The sequence below is a fragment of the Ambystoma mexicanum genome, chromosome 9 (genome assembly GCF_040938575.1).
Source record: "Ambystoma mexicanum isolate Mex_15411 chromosome 9, UKY_AmexF1_1, whole genome shotgun sequence".
Classification (NCBI taxonomy): Eukaryota; Metazoa; Chordata; class Amphibia; order Caudata; family Ambystomatidae; genus Ambystoma; species Ambystoma mexicanum.
This window is the reverse complement of record NC_090931.1, coordinates 702,663,762-702,685,165: the sequence shown is the minus strand read 5'-3', so window position 1 is coordinate 702,685,165 and position 21,404 is coordinate 702,663,762. Positions and strand designations below refer to the sequence as shown.

The following is a 21,404-nucleotide window of genomic DNA, read 5'->3' as shown; positions in this document are numbered from 1 at the left end:
AGGGCCATGGCGGCAAGTACAACAATGCTTTGACGGCTCTTCATTATTCGGAAACAAGGCTGATGACAGTCTGGAAAAGTTGCAGACATCTAAAGCAGCAGCAAAATCTTTAGGAGCTGCTATCCGCCAAACTCCTTTTCGCCCCTCAGGAACCTCTGGAAGAGGAAAGTCCTTTCGCTATTATTCCGCATTCGGGAAAGGCAGAGGACAGCCAGCTCAAAGAGGCCAAAGAAGATCCACCCGAGGTGGACAGGTCAAAGGTACTAAGGCCGCAGCAGCAGGTGCCTCTTTACCCTCGGCATCTGCATCAGCTGCCCCCAAACCACTCTGAGGTCTTTCCACACAAGACACCTGTAGGGGGCAGGTTAACTCACCATCTGACGGAATGGCAGGCTATAACGTCAGATGCTTGGGCATTGGAAACAGTTGCCCAGGGTTACTGCCTACCCTTTCTACACATCCCTCAGAGTCATCCACCGGGGAACAGCTCTCTAAAAGTTCCAGATCCGCTCCTCTTGCAGGAAATTATAGACCTGCTAGAGAAAGGTGCCATAGAACCGGTACCTGTAGCGGACAGGAACAAGGGCTGGTACTCCCCCCTACTTTCCCATACCAAAGAAGGACGGAGGACTGAGACCCATCCTGGACTTACGAGAATTGAACAAGTTCCTCAGGAAGGACACGTTCAAGATGGTAACTCTCTCTCAGATCCTTCAGGCCCTCCAGCTCCAGGACTGGCTGGTATCTCTGGACCTTCAGGATGCTTATTTCCATGTGCCAATCCATCCCAAACACATGAAATACCTGAGGTTCGCAATTAGCGACTCTCATTATCAATTTCGAGTTCTGCCATTTGGGCTGACCTCCGCCCAAGGGTCTTCACCAAGCTAATGTCGGTAGTGGCTGCGAGTCTAAGGAGGGAAGGGATCCACGTCTACCCCTACCTAGACGATTGGCTGATCAGGGCTGTATCTTCGGAACAAGCTCAGACCCAGCTAGATTATGTCTGCCACTTCCTTCACAAACTGGGCTTCTCCCTCAATTTAAAGAAGTCACAGATGATACCATCACAGAGACTCCAGTTCATTGGAGCGGTCCTGGACACTTCCCTGGGAAAAGCCTCGCCACCAGAGGTGAGGGCTCAAGATATTCTGCAGTTGGTCAACAAGTTTCAAAATGCCCAACGTCTCCCAGCCTTCGACTTTTTGAGGTTGCTAGGCCTCATGGCATCCTGCATCTTCCTTGTGCCAGAGGCTCGCCTGAGAATGAGATCTCTTCAGTGGGCACTGAGACCTCAGTGGTCGCAATTCTCAGTGAGAATGACAGATCTCCTCTGGATTCCAGACAAAGTAGCCAGCGACCTTCAATGGTGGGCCTACCCAGAGAACATTTTAAAAGGAGAACTGTTTTGGCAACCATGGCATGAGATAACAGTAGTCGCAGACGCCTCACTCACGGGGTGGGGAGCTCATGCCAACAACTTGACCATCAGCGGTCGTTGGTCTCCATCGGAGTCCAGACTACACATCAACCTATTGGAGCTAAGAGCGATCAGACTAGCGCTGAAAGCTTTCCTGCCATCAGTACAGGGGAGAAATGTCCTGATAATGACGGACAACACGGTGGCCATGCACTACCACAACAAAAGAGGAAGCGTAGGGTCACTGCCACTGTGCAGAGAGGCAATGCAGCTCTGGTTTTGGGCAATTCGAGAAGGAATTTCTCCATCGGCAGTCCACCTAGCCGGAGAGAAGAACTTGACAGCGGACGCTCTGAGCAGGCAGAGCACAGTCTCCCACAAGTGGGAGCTAGCTCAGGAAGTCCTTCAAGAGATCTTCGCCCTTTGGGGAACCCCTCAGGTGGATCTGTTCGCCACAAGCACCAACAAGAAGTGCGATCGGTTCTGTTCAAGGGAATTTCCCCCGAGAGGAGCTCTAGGAGACGCGTTCATAGTGGACTGAGAGTTTCCACTCCTCTACGCGTTTCCACCAGTCCCTGTTATTCCTCAAATGATCAAGAGGTTGAGAAGGTTCCGGAAAGCCACGATCCTAATTGCCCCGGACTGGGCCAGGAGAACGTGGTACCCGGACCTTCTGGACATGCCCATTTGCCCTCCAATTCGTCTTCCACTCAAGGAGAATCTTCTCCCGCAGAAGGGAGGTCAGGTTCTCCATCCAGACATCAGAACCCTCAACCTTCACGCTTGGTATCTGAAAGGTTGAGATACAAGGATTGGGACCTCCCAGATGACGTCATGGAGGTGTTGCTTTCGGCAAGAAGGCCAGCAACAAAGACTTTGTACCGCTGCCATTGGAACAAATTGTGCAGCTGGTGTAGAGAAAAGAATATCAACCCCTTTTCATGTGGTACACCAACGGTCTTATCTTTTCTACTCTATTTGGCAAATTCGGGCCTTCAGGTTGGCACTATCAAGGGCTATCTCGCAGCGCTATCGATCTTCAAGCGCACTGCAGAGGAACCATCGTATTTCAAGTTACCATTAGTAATACAATTTCTGAAGGGATTAACCAATGTCTATCCTCCAAGACCATTCCAAGTTCCCTTATGGGACTTAAATTTAGTCTTAAATTTCCTGATGGGTACTCCTTTTGAACCACTCCACTCTTGTTCACTAAGGTTTCTCACCCTTAAAACTGTCTTATTAGTGGCATTGACATCTGCTAGGAGGGTGAGTGAATTACAGGCTCTATCTTGTAAACCCCCTCATCCAATTTTTCATAAAGATAAAGTTGTCCTACAAGTGAAGCCTAATTTTCTACCAAAGGTGGTTTCTGAATTCCACATCACTCAGAAGATTACCTTGCCTTCATGTTATCCCCCTCCCCATCGGGGGAAAAAGGAAGAAAGGCAGCATAGGCTGGACCCAAGGCAGGCTTTGAGCTTTTACATCAGCAGACTTGCTAGGATTAGGCAAGTAGACCAACTGTTCGTAGGTTACTCAGGGCACAAATTGGGATTACCCATAACAAAACAAACCATTTCCAGATGGATTATTTTAGCCATTCTGGAATGTTACAAACTGGCAGGGAAAGAGCCTCCTCAAAATCTTAGGGCTCATTCAACCAGGGGTATCGCAGCCTCTTTGGCCATACAAAGAGGGGTACCGATTCGAGACATATGTGCAGCTGCCACATGGTCGTCTGCACATACCTTCACAAGATTTTACAACCTGGATTCCTCCTCTAGCCAAGAGACTAGGTTTGGCAAAGCTGTGTTACACTCTGTTCACTCTTGAAGGGAAACATGGCAATTTTACTCCCACCTCCAGTTACACACCACTGCTATGGGAGTCTATCAAGATAAGGAATACGTCGGAGGACACAATCCCTTCGAAGAACAAGTTACTTCTTACCTGGTAACGTTCTTTCGATGGGATGTTCCTCCGACGTATTCCTTATCGCCCATCCCATCCATCCCCTCAGTAAAACTTCCCTTGTGGTTATAGCTTATGCTCCTTCGGGATCACTAACCAATTCATGTAAAACAACTGTTAACGTCAAAACGGAACTGAGCAACGAACGCTGCGCGAGTCTATTTATACGCATGATGACGTCGGCACCGATACGGAGGCTGTCGAGGGACATCGGCTCGAGGGACATCGACGCGCATCGCCCTCTCCTGAAAAATAAATTCCGAGGCCAGCAAGCTGGAGATGATCTATCAAGATAAGGAATACGTCGGAGGAACATCCCATTGAAAGAACGTTACCAGGTAAGAAGTAACTTGTTCTTCTCCACTATTACTACCCTCCACACACCACTATTACTCTCCCCTGTCCCTACTACCATTACTTTCCCCTCTCCTTTTCACTATTCTCCCCCCCCACACCTCCCTACCAGTCATCCCTCTTTCACTCCCTACATTTTCTCTATTAGTACCATTCACAAACCTGGCATGCCCACTCAAACCCATGTACCACTTTCTCCCACCACCCAATACCGCACATTGCAAACCCCTTCAGTAATTCACTTCCACGCTCCCCTGTACCTCCTCTCCTCCATTGACCTCAACCAAATAACCCACACCCACCTGCATTCTGTGCCCTTTTTTATCCACCCCTTCCCTTTCCATTGGTTCTCTCCCTCATCTGATTCTCCAGACAACAACAGTCTTCCCCAGGGGATGTGTTACAGGTGAGCAAACATACAAAAGGGGTATTAAGCCCAGCCCCTTTCTCATACAGGGTTCACCGGGTTCAGACAATGGTGGCCCGCAGCATTTGTAGTTAGTTGACAAGTTTGTGTGAGGGCTTTACTATAGGATTGGGATGCAGCCCCACTGTGGGTAAGTACATTGTCCTTAAGTAAGAGCGTGTTAGAATTGCTGGGGCACTTCATGCACATGCTAAGTTGGAGACATTTTTCTTCGGTTGTTCTGTGATGAGCAGGTTACTCTGTCTCCCAGCAGCAGCTCACTGTCTCGACTCCAGACAGGTTTCTCGCTGGCTGCACTGCTGAGGCTGCTGGTACTTAAAGACCTACTGAGCAAGAGAAAAACTGTCCACATGGTGCGTTACAGGCATGACAGTGGTACACATGTTGAACATACAGGCACAAAAAAGAATAGAGAAACTTGCACACAGACATGTGTCATAGTTAGTTGATACAGGAGCTTCTTGCTTAATGTTAAAGCCTTCAGATTTTCTGCATGTTCCTTCAGATTAAGTTATGAATGCTGTTGGCATTGGAGGTCAGCCTCCATTTTACCCCTGTTTCCCAAATTTTGACTTTTACATTAGGGCCTATCTCTGAACGCCATGTCTTTCTGCTGAGTCCTTCTGCACCTGTGGGCCTCCTGAATCTAGATCTGCTGTGTAAAATGGGATGCACTATTTATTGCTCTCCTGACAGCATCTATTTGGAGGTATATGCACAAAGGGAATACATTTTTGGCTCTGTTGCAGGGCCATCTTCTCTGATGAACGAACAATGCAACAATCCTTATTCATTGCAACAGGGAGTACTGGAACAGGTTCATCCACGGTTATGGTCCTCTCACGAAAATGAGGTTGCATGCACGCCAAATGTATAACCGCTGTGCATTACCACGTTCCTGCGTCCCATGATCTCCCATTTCGAAAGAAAGCAGAACTTATTGAATCTCTGCTTCAATAAGAGATTGTACTTACTTAGAGCCCTAGGAATAGCCTGATCCGATTCTGCCCATTAAGAAACCTGGAAAGAAGATTTATAATTTTATGCACAACGTTCATGATGCAATTGTCGCTGCATACTTTTCTCATTGTCCCAAATCTGGCAGCCATTTGATCTTGCATACCTTAAGAAGCAACCCCCATTTCAAAGTGGTAAATCTATGCTCTGCATTCTTCTCTCCATCTGTACACCATGTTGGTCAATATTGTTTGCCTTTACCTATACATCTTTGCAATGCACATTCACAAGGCTTCCTCAAGGAAGAACCTGACCATCTTTTCTTTTCTTTTTTGGTTGAAAACCTCTTTATTGGCATTTTCACTTATAAGACAAATGAACAGTGCACACATTGCGGCTACATACTACCCTGGGAAGGAGTCACCCTTGCAGGGTGCAGAGGAGGACAGGGCACCTACCTTTGGCCTGTTCTTCCTCCTTACATATGCCTTGATGTCTTCTGCTGGTGATCTTTCGAACAGCTCCCTCCACCTGGCTAAGCGGTTTTTCAATGAACGCTGGGTCAGTGCGTCACATGCTGAACATCCGTCCCAGCCGTGGATGAAGGCAGAGCGCATGAGGATCCGACGTGGGGAGGGAACCCTCGCAGGCCGAACACCTGCTGAAACCCGCCGTTGTCGACATGCACCGGGGAGCAGCGTGGCACCTGATGACAGAGTATTACTCTGAATAATTGCTGTGTTGAAAAGGGGAAAAAAAGAAATATCCCGGGGAAGAGCATGTGGAATTATAAGGCCGGAGGCCTAACCCAGGAGCGCTGGTGAAAGCGGTCTGCTCCCGTCCACGCGGAAAAGAGGACTGAGGAGTGGCACCGGGGGGCAGAGTGAGGCGAGCGCATGCTCCCAGGGCAGCGCCCCTGCGCGCATCTAAATTTAAAGTGGAAGACAATTTTTTCTGCAGAAAAAGGTAGTGTATCCCGTCCCTAGCGAGGGATGCCCATACACTATGGAGGAAAGGGGGCAGGACTTAGGCGTAAATAGCATAAAGAAACAGTAGGCCTCATTACAAGTATGGCAGAGCGGGGAAAAAAGTTAACGCTAAAAGAATTACTGCCACTTTTCCCACTTTGCCATATTACAGGTATGGTCCTGGAGTTGAGGATTTACCTCCAGGAAAAATTGGCAAAATTACTGCCGCTGAATTATCGCTGTGATCATTCCACCCAAAATGGGGATTTACACTGCCAATCCAGCAGTAATTCCGCAGGACCAAGTGGCAGAAACCGTAATTCAGTTTGATGGTATCTGGGCAGATTTACGTGCCCAGATACCATCAAACTCGTAATGAGGCCCATTCACAACAACCTAATATAACAAACATAATATCATGTAACATAGCATAACCTAGTATACCCTAGCAACACACTGTTACCACATAGAGTATCAAAAATGGCCTACAAAGATAACATAACATCACGTAACAGCTGTTAAATGTTTCCCATGAGGTCGCTGGGGAGGAAGGATCAAAGCATTGAAAAGCCCCTTTCTATAGCCCCTGAACTTAAAAAAGAAAAAATAGCCAGCTTTATCAGTACATATATTTACATGCAATAGGCACTAACCCAAATAGAACATCTGTTCTTAACAGTAAGGAAATGCATTCAAGATGGAAACATCGAGGCAATACTAGATGTTTTTTGGTGTAACTACACGGGAGAGTTTGTGTGTTAGACAAGTGTAAATACCAGGGTGTAAAAACCAGGGAAGTGTCCATTGTAGAAGTGCTTCAAGCACAACACTATGGGCCTCATTACTAGTTTTGCAGATTTCTCATGAAAATAAGGCAAAACTAAAGTACCATTACTGCCACTATGCTTGACAGTAAATCTACCAGATTATGAGTGGCGTATTGGCAGTGTTACTCCCCATTCATGGAGTCTAGGGGCTTCCTGGGTGGTAATTCTACCCACAGGAAATGCTCCATTTTTTGGAGGTAAAGTATAAGAGAAAACTCCAGCCAAGTGCTAAAGGTTTGTCCTCCACTTTACCTCGAAAGTCAAAATTTGGTGGGTGGAAAAGTGGTGTTAAACCTGTCACGGCCACTTTACTTCCACTCATTACCACACTGCCAAACTCGTAGTAAGGCTGGGCCTCATTACGAGTTCCCCGTTGTGGCCAAAATGGTGGTAATGCTGTGGTACTGCATTACTGCCACATTACCGAACCACCGAACTATGAGTTTGGAGGTAAGGTGGAGGAAAAACCTCCAGCAGAATGCTGTAGGTAATTCCTCTGCCTTCCTGCAAAAAAAATTCCAAATCAGCAGAATTACCGCCAGTGGTAATTCTGCCAAAATCCTTATGGAGTCGTATGGACTAATGGGACTAACATCACCTACCACCACTTGTAATCTGGTGATAATTCCGTCAGACCAAGTAGCGGCAACAAAAATTTGTTTGGTGGTATTTCAGCGGATTTACCAACCAAATACCAACAAACTTCTAATCAGGCCCAGTGTCTTTGGTTTAATGTATTATGTATAATTGTTTATTTATAAAGTTTAAAGGAATGGTTCGGTCAACATTTTTTATTGCCCCTACGGGTCGGCCATGTGTTTTTAAGCCTAAATCGCTCGATTTCTGAAAAATTTCCTATGGACCTTACCCGAGTTTTCGTCCATTAAACGCATGTGAAAACAGGCATCAGGGAGCTGCCATTTTGTGATAATCCTATCATATCCCCGATCGCCCTGGCTGACCTGCTTTTGCGGCACTAAATCATATCCCCAGCCCCTGAGCCTGTCATCAGCAGACGCATACCGCCCATTTCACAACGCCAAAGCACGTCTCGTGTCAACATTCACTGCGCTTCAGCTAATGACGTGTCGCCACACCCCGTGTCTCCAGGCAAGCCTCCCCTGAGGCAGGCCGCCCCCCTGCAAACCACATAATACCACGACATAAGCACGTCATTCATTCACAAACACACCCCTGTTTCTAATACTTTATAAACCACTTCATATGTCTCATGAGAACATCTTTGTGCTTTGCAAGTCAACTCCTGAACCTTCTACCTTGAGAAGCACTGAGATCTATGCTAATCTGCTCGTCGTCGTGCTATCTGTGACCGCTTCGAGCAAACTCGTCAGTGTGCTACCTGTGGCCATCTACCTGATCTCCTGCAACATACTGCTCGGCCTGCTGAATCCAACTGTTTGTTGGTCAAGGTAAGGCCATGTATCCTAGTCATATTTCGGTCATTTTTACATTTCTATCTATTTCCGATTACAGTACCCAATAGAGCTATGGTCATTGGTCTCATTGCTATTGACTTGAGTTTCAATTGTTATGCTCTCAAGAGATCTATTTATTTTCATCTGTGTCAATTGTCATCGAATTGCATCCTTCGGGGGTCCAGTCTATAATGTAAGCATGTTTCCTTTTCGTGCAAGACAGAACATCCAAGGGACGAGTGACATGTTCAGAGTTTAGTCACATAATTTAAAAAATGTCTGTAACTTATGCAAATACTAAGCCGCACATGATGAACTGGTATAGTTCTGGCGACCAAAACAAACCTTGCATTGAGCATGGTATGGTTCATTTACTTTTTTATGACATTTTTATTCGTCAAGGTTTTATAATAATCTTGATATTTACTTTTCAGAATTTTCAACAATGCCTGCCTGTTCGATTAGCGGTTGCCCTTCGAAGACCCATGCTAAATCTGAAGGCACTACAATGCATGTATTCCCGAAAACTGTTGATCGAATAAGAGAATGGGTCAGACATTGCGGATATCCACTGGATGAGCTGGAAAGTAGAGTCCAACAAGTCTTAGAGGACAAGAGGGGTGATCGATACCGCATCTGCAGCCGGCACTTTTCCTCGAACATGTACGCCACATCTTGGGTAACAAAGAAGAATAAACGGCGAACGACACAAAAATTGCTCGCAAACGCTATTCCAACTCTATTCGTCCACATTCCGCCACTGGTGAGTCAAGTGTCCGGATTTAGCTTTAGGCCTTGCGGTAGTGTGTAGGTAGCCGAATGGATTAATTGATATTTTAGGTGTTGTGTCCCTTGTACTACTCCCTTGTAATACTTTCGATATTGATATGAGTGTATAGCTTTTTGAATAATGACATTTATCAATACATTTTTTTTCGATTTTATAACCCCCAAAGGAAATCTATTTATGGGCACAGGGAACTGTACTATATTGCGCATTTTCAATAACATTATTCTCAAGTATTCTGTCGGTTTACATGGCAATTTTTTAATATTTGCATTTCATCATCAAACAATAATTTACCTTTACAACACCTTGACTATCCACTGAATCTGAAGCAAGAACATTCCACATCCGTGACGTGCCCGCAGTTATCAACCACTTCTAGCGCGTATCAGGTAATCATACTTGGCTATTCCGCTACAGACTTCTTTTATGCATGTCAAGTAATAGTTTTTATGTATTGTGTGATTATTTTACAAATTGTTTGGTTAGTGCTTTCCAATTGATATACACCTTAGTTGTCGTCCCCTGGTGTTTGTTTTCAGTTATAATTAGTGTTATCCATACTAATGCAAGTACTGTCTTTCAGGGAGATGCTGAAGCGTCCACCACATTGACAACAGCCCTAGATGTTCTTCAGCAGCACGAGGTATGGATACTGACAGCTCCATCGACCGTGATCTTCAGGACTGGAACACTTGTCGTTTGATTGTTCTACACCATGTTTCATTCGTGGTTAGCCATTGATATGTACCTGTGCGGTCGACCCCAAGTGTGTGTTGTGTTTTCAATATTGTAATCCTTACTAATGCAAATACTATGTTTCAGGCAGTTGTTGAAGCGTCAACCCGCGCACTTGATGAGGAGCCTGACATTCACGTAATTCCATGGGAAGCGGGACCATGCGGTATGAATCGGCGCAACAGCTTTCGGAAGTGCGCACCATATTTACAACATCCATAGATATTCTTCAGCAGCACGAGGTATGGATACTGACAGCTCCATAGAGCGTGATCATATAACGTGATTCCATTTGCTATACTTTCTTCCCTATTAACGCAAGTACTGTGTTTCAGGGAGACGATGGAGCTTCCACTACAATCACAAGATCCCATTTAGATGATGCAGATGTAAAGAAATCGGAGAAATAAGTTGATTAAATCTGATCATATTTAAATATTCCTTGATTCTTTTAGACAATGCAACATTTGTGGTTATCTCTTTATATGTACCTGTGACGTCGAACCCAAGTGTTTGTTATGTTTACAATATTGAAAACCATACTAACGCAAGTACTGTGTTTCAGGGAGTTGCTGATGCCTCCTCTTCAATACAATCATTCGTGGCAGTCCATGCAGAGCCAGAGGTATGGATACTGACAGCTCCATCGAACTAGGTAATCAGAGCTTGAATACTTGTCGTTTGATTGTTCCACACAATGTTTATATCGTGTTTGGCTATTGAGATGTACCTGTGTGTTCGTCCTCACGTGTGTTTTATGCTAACAATATTTTGATACACAGTAATGAAAATACTATGTTTCAGGGAGTCGATGGAGCCTCATTCCATGCTTTCTATGCGGATACAGAAAACATAGTCGTTGCAGCGCTAGAGGAAGGGGAGACATGCGGGTACGAATCGGAGCAACAGCGTGCAGATGTTGAAGGTCGAGTCAAAAAAGTTGCAAAGAAAAGAAACAAAAATAAGGTTAGTTACAAACAGTTCATAACTTTAGAAATGTGTTTGTGCTGGGGACTATTTTATGTTTTTTTCCAGTCAATTGTACTATACTTTATCTTGTGTTTAAACTGAACATCCCTTTTCCAATCTGTCCTCTAGTTACCCGTGAGTGTCCAAACTATACATACACAGACAGTGAAGCGAATGAGAGATGTTGCTTGCCAGAACATTTACGCTATGGAGGAACTATTAATTCAGACGCCGCGTGTTGAGACTAGAGATGCTCATGTCCAATGGCCAGAACATGAAATTAATGTGTCCGGAGAATCCAGTAAAGTTGTAAAGGACCATTGCTACAGTGCAACCGCACCACCACAACAAGATGATACTGGATGGATTGAAGATAGCTCTGAAGTAGTCGCAGATCAATTCACACAATCTACACCCGCCAAAAAATTGCCATCAAAAAAGCTGTCGACATTGTTGTTCTCCCATCAATGTTGAAGTAGCAGATGTTGAAATGACGGAGAATGAACCAGCAGCAGCATTCACTGACGCATCAGAACTTGATAGCAGCAATATTTCTTTCAAATGTGGTGATATGTCCTCAACGTCACAGGCCGAAACAACTTTGACGCAGGATGACAGTCTAATGAAAGAGGGCAAATACATAGTATTCGACAGTTGTTTGATGGATATTATAAGTATGCTGAAATGTGGGCATTCCGTCAGTGGGAAAGTATATGGGAAGCCATTGATTCATGTGACTCGTCAAAAACAAGGCAGCAACGTCACAATACATGCCGCCTGTAGATTAAATCATACGTTCTCATGGTCTGCACAACCGATGCTGGGGAAACTGCCAGCACACAATCTACTGTGTGCAGCTGCATCACTTTTTAGTGGCTCCAGTTTTAGAAAGTTAGAGTCTTTCTTTCAGTTTGTGGGACTCCATTTCATTTAAAAAACGCAGTACTACAAATACCAACATGATTATCTGTTTCTGGCCATTAGTGATGCTTGGAAAATTGAACAATTGTCTCTAGCAAGTACATTCGAAGGCAAACGATTCAGGCTAGCCGGCGATGGACAGTGCGACAGCCCTGGATTTTCTGCCAAGTACTGCACCTACCACTTTCAGGACGTGGATAGTAAGAAAATTGTGAGTTTGGTGGTCGTGCAGGTAACACAATGTACATCCTCAGTGGCCATGGAGAAACTAGGATTTATAAAATCAGTGGAATATCTACAATCGAAAGGGAATGCACATCGACCTCGTAGCCATGGACAGATACGTTTCAATTGCCAAGACAATGAGAGAGCAGTTCCCTCATAGTAAACATCAATTTGACATATGGCATCTTGCTAAATCAATCAATAAGAAAATCTCGGCTGCAGGGAAACAAAAAGGTTTGGAAAGTATTTCAGAGTGGTCCCAGTCTATCAGCAACCATCTTTGGTGGAGCTCCAAAACTTGTGAAGGGTCAGTGGAAATACTACTTGAAAAATGGCGGTCACTGATGCACCACTGTACCAACGTGCACCGCTGGTCAGAAAACCTACATTTCTACCAATGTGAACATGGCCCTTTGTCCCCAGTGTAGGCACGGAAGAAGAAGTGGTTGAATCCATATTCACCGACACACAAAGCCATTGAGAAGATTGTTTTCGATAAAACTCTATCAAGAGATTTGAGGGGACTGACAGAATTCTGTCACACAGGCGGTTTGGAGGTGTTCCACAATATGTGCCTAAAGTACAGGCCAAAGCGCTTGCATTTCAGCATACAGGGCATGAGACATAGGACTCTACTTGCCGTCTTGGCCCATAACGAGAATCTCGGCCGTGAACAATCTAGGACTACGGGTAATGTAAGGATGCCTCGCTACACTAAGGCCTTTTCAAAAAGAAGTAAGCAATGGGTGATCAAACCAGTCTATGAGGAAATGGAGTTCGACTTTGTCAAAAGCCTTATTGTTGCTGTATTAGAAAAGCACAGATATGGAATTTAGAACGTTTCTGTGCAGAGCACTGATCTATTGCCACCCAACATTGCCACTGTGCCATGTCCACCCAAAGGAGAGCTGGTTGTGAAGTACAAATCCCGGTTTAAATAAATGTAATACGATTGTCTTTTTGTAAATAAATGTTATTGTACAGTGTACATACAAAGTACGCTAACCCTAACCCCTACCTTCACCATCCTGGGTGGCGAACAACATGGGTTTCATCTTTGAATTCTCTCTCTATTCACCTCATATTGCTGACCTTGTCTATATGTGTATGTATATATTTTTGTTGATGTAACTAATTTTCGCAATCTCATGTAAATGCTGCGAACTGATAACCGAGGGGAGGCTTGAGTATTGCAAATAATAAAAAAAAAAAAAAAAAAAAAATCTCACTTTCAACTCAACTCCTCGGGTACTTTATACTTTCCCTGACCTTCCCCAAAAAATTAAAAGTCTCAATAGTTATGGTTCTTTGGGGCTTCAAAGCTCGCAGACAACGAGGACAAAATTGGGGGCCTTAGAATGCGCCAAGCGAGCCGTTGCAGATGGGAGAGAAGCCAGTTCACATTTGCACATTTAGGCGCAGTACATAGATGGATTCGAAACTTCAAGTTCTTACAGATGGCTTTACTACGGGATGTTGCAAAGAAAGAATGTATGCTCATTTCTACTGAAGGTCAGCGGCTTTGATTTTCAGCTCGCGCCCTGAAGAGGCCCACAACTCGCACTGGCAGTATAAGGTTCTATTGTTTTTTGACCTTGAGAGACAGGGACCATGCCGAAAGAACTTCATTTGAAGGGGGGGGGGTGCAATAACGTAAGAGACGACAAGGCAAAAAATTCTGAAACTAGACCGAGTTTCATGTTAGTTCAGTATACGAAAAATCCTTGTCAAGAGCACAGTGGAATTTACGGACTGCATTACGCAGAGACACAATGGAAATTGCAAATATAATGTAAGTAACTCTTTAGACGCTTTTATACCGGAATGAAGAATTAATGAATGGATGCATGAATAAGTGAATGAATGAAGAGCTAGGAAAACATTTGTGGGATCGTCCTTGTAGCGGGCACATGGGCATGCAGGTCCACATTCCACACGCATGTAGACAAACAGTCGTTCGTCATTGTGTGCTAACCTCGATTTATTTAGTTACTTTTTGCATTGATTTTAGAGCTGAACATACTCCATTGCACTATCCTTGAAAGCAAATAGTTTCAGCTCGGCCGTAATAAATAAAATTAATAATATTAATAAAGATCGGCTGGCGAGACTAATTATAAGTTTTATGTTTTCAAAACAGGTATATCCTTCCCTACTGCTACTGCCACCAGTTTCAGACCCCGGCAGATGGTTTTTTCAACCGCGAGCTGCAACTTCTTGTAAACAACTGCACCACTTTGATGATTTTATGGGACGATCGCCAAGGGCCCATATGCCCTTACGCGGTACTAGCGGCTGGAAGCAACATATCAACCTTTACGCTGGCCTAGTGCCTACTTGATGGAACAGCCTTGCGGTTCAACGTGCGACCAAAGTGCTTCTTTTAAAAAAAAAAAAACAACACCCTGTGTACCATAAAGGAAAAACGCGTGACTCACGATAAACTTTTACGGATTTGCGGATAGAGATAAAAGAAAATAAATGGCATTCCAAGTTCATATGGCAATTGCTGAATATTCTATAAACATTTAATGTCAAATAAATGTACTTTACCAAATGTACCGTGTTGCTGTTTGATTTTAAAGTAGTTTCATATTCCGAATTGTGGCGCGCTGTGTTGTGAGTTGATCTGTGTTGGTTTCCGGGTTCTGTGTGAAGTCGCGTAGAAGACGACTGGGCGCGTTTGCCTACGCAGCACAGAAACGTCACGGAGAGAGGCGGGGAATATAAATGTTTTGATAATGTCAGGCTCAGGGGCGGGGAATATGATTTAGTGCCGCAAAAGCAGGTGAGCCAGGGCAATGGGGGAAATGATAGGATTATCACAAAATGGCAGCTCCCTGATGCCTGTTTTCGCGTGCGTTTAATGGACGAAAACTCGGGTAAGGTCCATAGGTCCCTGGATTCGAGCCTTTGTTGCTCTGTGTTGTTTTGCTTCTGTTGCCACTGAGCTACACTACCCGTGCCAATAATACTAAGACTGAAACGCCAAAGGAACTGTATGTGTTGTATGACCGTATTCTGGGCCTCATTACGAGGATGGAGGTAACCATGCCGCTTTTAGCGGCATGGCTACCCCTATACCGGGTCTGGGTTCCTTGAATGAGGAATTACAGGGCCATTCTGACCTTGGAGGGCCCGGTATTTCCTCATTCAAGGAACCCGGACCCGGTACATCCCCATTCCCATTCGAGCCCCCATAGGGCTCAATGGGAATGGGGATGATGCCAACAATGGGCCTGTTAATAATGGGTCCGTTGTTAGCATCCTGGTCTGCTTGCGGGACCCGCTAAAGACGTCTGGTAAAACCAGGCATCCTTAGTGGGTTCCCGCAATCAGATCTCGTAATGGGGCGGTAAGGGGTTGACGGCTCCGGCACCTTTACCCGCTCCGTTAACCCCTTACCGCATTCCTTGTAATGAGGCCCTCTGTGTTTTAAAAATCTTACTGCATAGGGAAATGAATGTCGAGGAATGGAACTGGAAATGGATGTGTATGTATTTTAGGGATTTAATTGCACGTGTGATCATTGATATGTGTGTTTATTTATATGTTCCGTACAGCACACCATGTCACCTTGCGGTCTCTTCTAAGTGTTTGCATATTTTGGGGACATTGTAAAGGTTGGTGTGTGGCCTAATGACAGCTCAGATGATTGGTTATTTTGTCTGGAATTTGAAGCCACTAACCAGTTTCTTTAAGTCTGAGAGAAAGCTGGCCCACATTACTGTGTGGGCCATTAATGTTAAACCTGACATGTTTCCTAGTAAATTGGATTTCTCGTTTCAGGCCGTTGTTCTATGCACCTTTTTAGAGATGGGCACTATTGATCTACAAAGGCTGGCTGTGATTGAGCTGGGTGCAGGAACAGGACTTGTGGGAATTGTAGCTGCTTTAATGGGTAAGTTAATTGAAGATGCACACTAAATCCTTGGATTGCTACATTGCCATTTTTAGTTTTGGGTTAAAGGTGGGGTTCGCCCCATCTTGGTGGCCCTCCTAATGCTGTTAGTGGAGAATGTATACATTAATTCAAGAACACAGCACTTTGGCTTGCAATTTCCTTCTTGTACTTCTTTCATCCAATCAGTATTTGCAGTTGTAGTCTTGGCCTTCCTTCTTCACAGGCCCAAGGCTCAACATATAATAATGAGTGCATGAATACTGCACAGATGGGATAGAGCAAGGATGATGTACGCCTTCCCTTAAAGCAGCAGGGCAGGGGCTCGGCGTCCTTGCTTTCCTCCTGCCATTTTTACCCCATTTGAGCTCATTCCCATTCCGACTGTACTCTTTGGATCAAACCTATATACCTTGCTCCCTGTACAATGTTAATCAAATATCCATGTGGCCAATTTCCCTCTTACCCACACCCCTCATAAACGTAATCTGCACTTTTCCCTTGCCTCACAGCTCTGGACTCCTCCCAGCCTCTCCATATAGAAAAAGCTCAGTTTTAACTTTACCATTACCCCCTTTGCAACTGTATCAACACTTTGCCAGGCCTCCACTCCTGCTGCACTTTGTCTCGTCCCCTTTGTCAAACCTCGTACTGTTGTGATGGAAGGGGCAGAACTCTGTTTCACAGGTGGAGCATTGCAATTCTAGCTCCACCCACTTCGGTTAAAAAGAGCCTCTGCACCACCTATTTTGTCAACTTGGACTTGATATAATGTCAAGGGATGCAACGTAGCAGTTTAGGAACAGGAAGTGGCCAAGCCAACTAGGACATACTTTGGAAGAGCTGTGAAATAGGAGGTGGTTAATCCAAATAGGCCACCGTCCAAACATAGCTCAAGTTGGCAAAAGAGAACAAAGCAAAGGTCCTGAAGGACCCTTGAAACAAAAACTAGCTGGAGCCAGAAGACCTTAAGGAGCAACAGTGAGAGAGTTTCCCTCCCTGAGATATTGGTGGTTGTTGCAAAAAATACCAGAGCTACAGATAAGCTTTGACCTTGAGAATTTGACTGGAGCTGGTGGCAAATACTAGCCCGGGAGGATGGCCCTTGCATGGAGGGGGGAGTGGTGGGTAAGGGCCAGAGACCCGTGTAGAGGGGGAAGAAACACCTACCAAGAAGTACTTGTAGGACAAGAGTGGGGAAGTTACAAAGGCTTTCCTCAGTAAAAATATAAGCGACCTTTAGGGTATGAGAAGAACACTTAAGGTCTGGCCCTGCTATGAGTGCATCATAATTCTACCCTGAGGATTGTGCATTATTGGGATTATCAACGAAGACCTTGTAAAGAATTATGCTGGGACACTTAAAACCACCCTGAGTTTCTGAGTGAATCAAATAACTCTGCTGGATACTTTCATAGGTCAGAAGGAGACAGACTAATTGGTCACATCTTTACAGGTTTCTTTATTTAAATTATAAATAAAATGACTATCTGTCCCTTGTAATAAGATGTTTGCCCTACCTAACATAAAATAACTATGGTTCTTGTCATCAGTGGGATTGTCCAAATAAAGTCTGTTCTCCATCCAAAACTACCATATCCTGACCCTACCACTAATCAAGAAGGCTCTACGAAAAGAGGGGTCCAGGAGAATGACTCCCTTCTCCTGGACAAGCTCCTTATAGCCTTAATAGTTCTGTCTTGGGGTGGTTGCTGTTAATCTCATAAATCAGTTCTTTTAATTCTTCAAAGGGGCTTCTCCCCCTCCTGGGCTTCCCTTGGTTTTCAAATTAAAAACATCCTTGATTCAACAAATAAGGGTTTCTTTTGTGACTCTTCTTTGAAGCTTGCAGAGTCTCTGTGCAAGTCTCTTATCCTTGGCTGCACCTGGGGTTCTCACCTGGCCTGTTTATATTGCAACTCAGACTGTTCTTTACTAATCTTCAACCACTTACATTCTTTGATACCAGGGTTCTCTGTCCCCTTAGGCTTATAATGTTCTCCTGGGGTTCCCCCTTCTTGGAATAAACAGGATGGCTCTCTTGCTTTTCTTTATTTGTCTTAACATATTCTTCTGTTTTGGGAAGAGTATGATTGGTCCCTTGGTAATCTTCACTCTCTTTCCAATATTTAGATGCACTGGGACAGGTATGATTGGTCCGTTGGTATCTTCACTCTCTTTCCAATATTCATATACACCAGGATGAGTATGATTGGTCTCTTGGTAATCGTCACTCTCTTTCCAGTATTCATATACACTGGGATGCGTATGTTTGGTCCTTCTGTAATCTTCACTCTCTTTCCTTCTTGGCCCCCACAGTTCCTGTTACATCCTGTAAATCAGGTAGGCGTCACCGGTTCTTCCCGTGGGTTCAGGCCTGTCTTGTTACCACCACCGCTTCGGGCGTTAATGTCTTCTTTCTTTGGCTCTGCAGAGTCCTTCCTGGTACAGTCGCGGCACAATTTGAGGACCACAAAGTTCACCTTCTCTCTGTCATGATACCACCTACAGGTTCTTCTTAGGTAAGTAGCTTTGCTCCTGACTCCACGGTGCCTTCTCCTTAGCTTCTTCAGCGTCATATTGACTTAAGACCTCTCAGCGTCTTTTGGTTTCCTTCACAGCCCCGGTTTGAGCTTCCCATCCTCCAGTGACATCATTCACTGGTCCTTCCTTTCTTTTTATGAGAAAACGCTGGGTCCTGCCCAGTGTATACGCACAGTCCTTTGTTTCTTTCCATTGGGGATTCGTTATTCCTCGTTCTCCCTTGTTCGTTTCAATGTGGTTGGCTGCCAACCACTGGTCAACCTGCATGGCTCTTGCATTCTTCTTCTGCACAGTACGAGTGGTTTGTTGAAGTTGATTACTGGCGAAGTTGCAATAACAAATATTAGTATGAGAGGTTTGTTGAGGTTGACTGTTTTGGTACTTCGATGTTTTCGTCAACTCCTCCGAAAAGGGTTTAGGGAGTTGCTGCATGAAATGGCAGTCCTTGCCTCCAAGAGGGGATTCTCTCCCTGTGAGTTCTCGCTTTCCACCACCCCTAGGGGGAATGTTGCATAGTGGGCTCACCTCCCTAGCCTCCAAGGGAATGGCTCCCCTTTTGGGAGAATTGACGAGCTCCCGTGAATTGTCACAATATGGACACTCTGAATTAGAATAGGAATTGGACTTTGGAACTGATGACACTAGGGGCATCATCATGAGTTGGGCGTCAGCCCTTAAATGCGGCGATAATGCTATTACCACCGCATTTAAGGGTTGGCCCAATCTCGAGTTGGGCGGTAAATTGGAGTTTTACCTCCAGCAAAAAGCTGGTCTTTCTAAATCATTTTTTTTTAATACCTGCCAGTGCCATTGTGTGATGTCGGCCCCTCCTAGCCTTGTTCCATGCATGCAATCATAACCAGCTGGATTGGACTTCCATAGCAATTATAAAAGCATGCCCGTGACATACACATTCACAGTATTTGTTTCTTTGAACCTCACAGGGAATCCCAGTTACCGTTTTTGTTATTTAAATGCATGGGAAAGCTGGAGAAGAATGTATGTAATGACGAACGCCAATAAAAAGGATGTGCCCGGGACCAAGGAAAGGCTTCAGGCTCTGTTTACAAGCAGAAAGTGTATTTCTGGTTGTGAAAACAGTTAGAACGTTGCAATAGTATTCTCTTAACTGTAGGCTTAGTTCCCTAGGCACCTCCCTATTTAACAACCCAAAAAGTCACATAAATAGAGAGTGCAACATTAGTAATTCTAGTTTAGCTGAGAGGATGGTGAATGCATGAGCTTATTTCTCTGAAAAAGTAGTGAGAAATAGGCAGACTGTATGGTCGTGTGAGTTTTATCCATAGTCAGCTTCCCAGATGCCAGGATGTGAACATTTCTCTTTAGGGTCCATGGTGAGAAATTTGGAAAATGTGCATTTTTCATTGCTAATGGGTGAAATCCCATCAGTAATGACTGGGCTATTTTTATGTCCGTAGTAGCCCAGCCTCAGCCTCTTGTCTGGGGGTTCCAAACCTGGTGTAGTGGTGCCTTTCTCATGTTTTGTGTTTGTGCCAGACACCCACCCCCCCGCGCCCCTTATTTCTAGATGAGCGGTAAACTGGCCAATTGTTTGTTTGCCTTTATTTCTAGAGCCTGATTAAATCTTTGTGGTTAAATAATAGTTTCTAGGGTTATTTGGCAAGATCTAATCAACCGTAACTGCTGGGAAGGGACTGGTCGAAGCCTACAGGAATAGTTTTTAACAATGGCTTAACTCTCTTGGGACTACTGCCTCAAATGCAGTCTGATGGAGATCTCACTTGACTGGTTATTGCAAGTCCCTGGAATTGTGAGGCGTCCTCAAAACAGTCCGTTCCGCACCTCAATGCTACGGCTATTACTGGATTGCCGAATTCCACCAAGCCTTTAGCGCTTCTGGCAGAGAAGCCTGTTAAGACAATGTGACAGTGGTTTTGTATCCGTGAGAGATAATTCCTCCATGACCATCCATCTGCTCCTGTAAAAGATAAGCAAGACCTTACTATGTTCAAAACTTCCAAAACAACAAACGTGGACCATTTTTAGATCAGCCACAAAGCTCAAACCTTCTTAGACCATGGCACCAACAAGGTCTATTTTTGGTGGGAAAGACTACACTGTTTGAAGAGAACGACTGAAAGGGTAAAGGGACCTTTTCAACTTTTGCCACATATCTAATAACACCTTGAGAATTCCAACCCCAAGGTGCTGATTTAACCAAATGAGCATTAGCAAAGGCAACAGTTTTGTCTTTGAGTGAGCTCCTTCCAGGTCCCAGACAGAGATGGCAGAAGCAGTCACATGCTCGAAGGAAACCAGCATGGGAGAGGAGTGCAGCATCCCTGCACCCACTCATTACTACACCCCTTCAAGGGGCCAAAGAGCCAAAACTAAAGCTATTAATAAAGTGCCAACTTTGAGTCAAACTAATGTAACCTCACTAAATGGATCTAAGTCGCCTCCTATGATCCAAAACAATGCAGATTAAGAACACCTGCTGACTTTTCTATCTCCACAATGCCACCCTACTTTGCACACTCCATACCATTAGTTTCCCATGCATTGTAAAGCCAAAACTAGAAATTACCGTAGAAGAATTGACAATCCTCACAGATCCACAAACAAGAAATGGAGTGTAGGACATCATGAGCACCTACATTAAAGGAGTTCACAAAGGGGGATGAACAGAACATCTGAAAACTGCATTTTGTAGGGAATAACAAAATATATATATATATATTGTATTGCGTCATACCACATTTAACTTTTCACAATATATTTAACGATTAAACAATATTAATTAAATTATCTTACATTTCCTAAAATACATTACATACATTTAATAATATTAAATGCATCCATTTTTTTCATACATGTCATCAAATTCATACCTAAATAAAAGCGATTTAATGCTAAAACAAAAACATATCAAAGTGCAATATTCATTTCTTTTGTCAAAACCTCTTTCTCAAAA

The 21,404-nt window shown here is 44.4% G+C and overlaps 1 protein-coding gene across 3 annotated transcripts in view; it reads left to right on the top strand.

Moving 5' to 3' along the window:
- The window catches only part of METTL21A (methyltransferase 21A, HSPA lysine), a 166,091-nt gene that overhangs the window by 109,561 nt on the left and 35,126 nt on the right, over positions 1-21,404 (top strand). For all 3 annotated transcript variants that reach the window (XM_069615591.1, XM_069615593.1, XM_069615592.1), the window contains one exon: positions 15,793-15,904. In XM_069615591.1, coding sequence (XP_069471692.1) covers positions 15,793-15,904 — 112 coding nt within the window. The remainder of the gene's footprint in view (positions 1-15,792; positions 15,905-21,404) is intronic.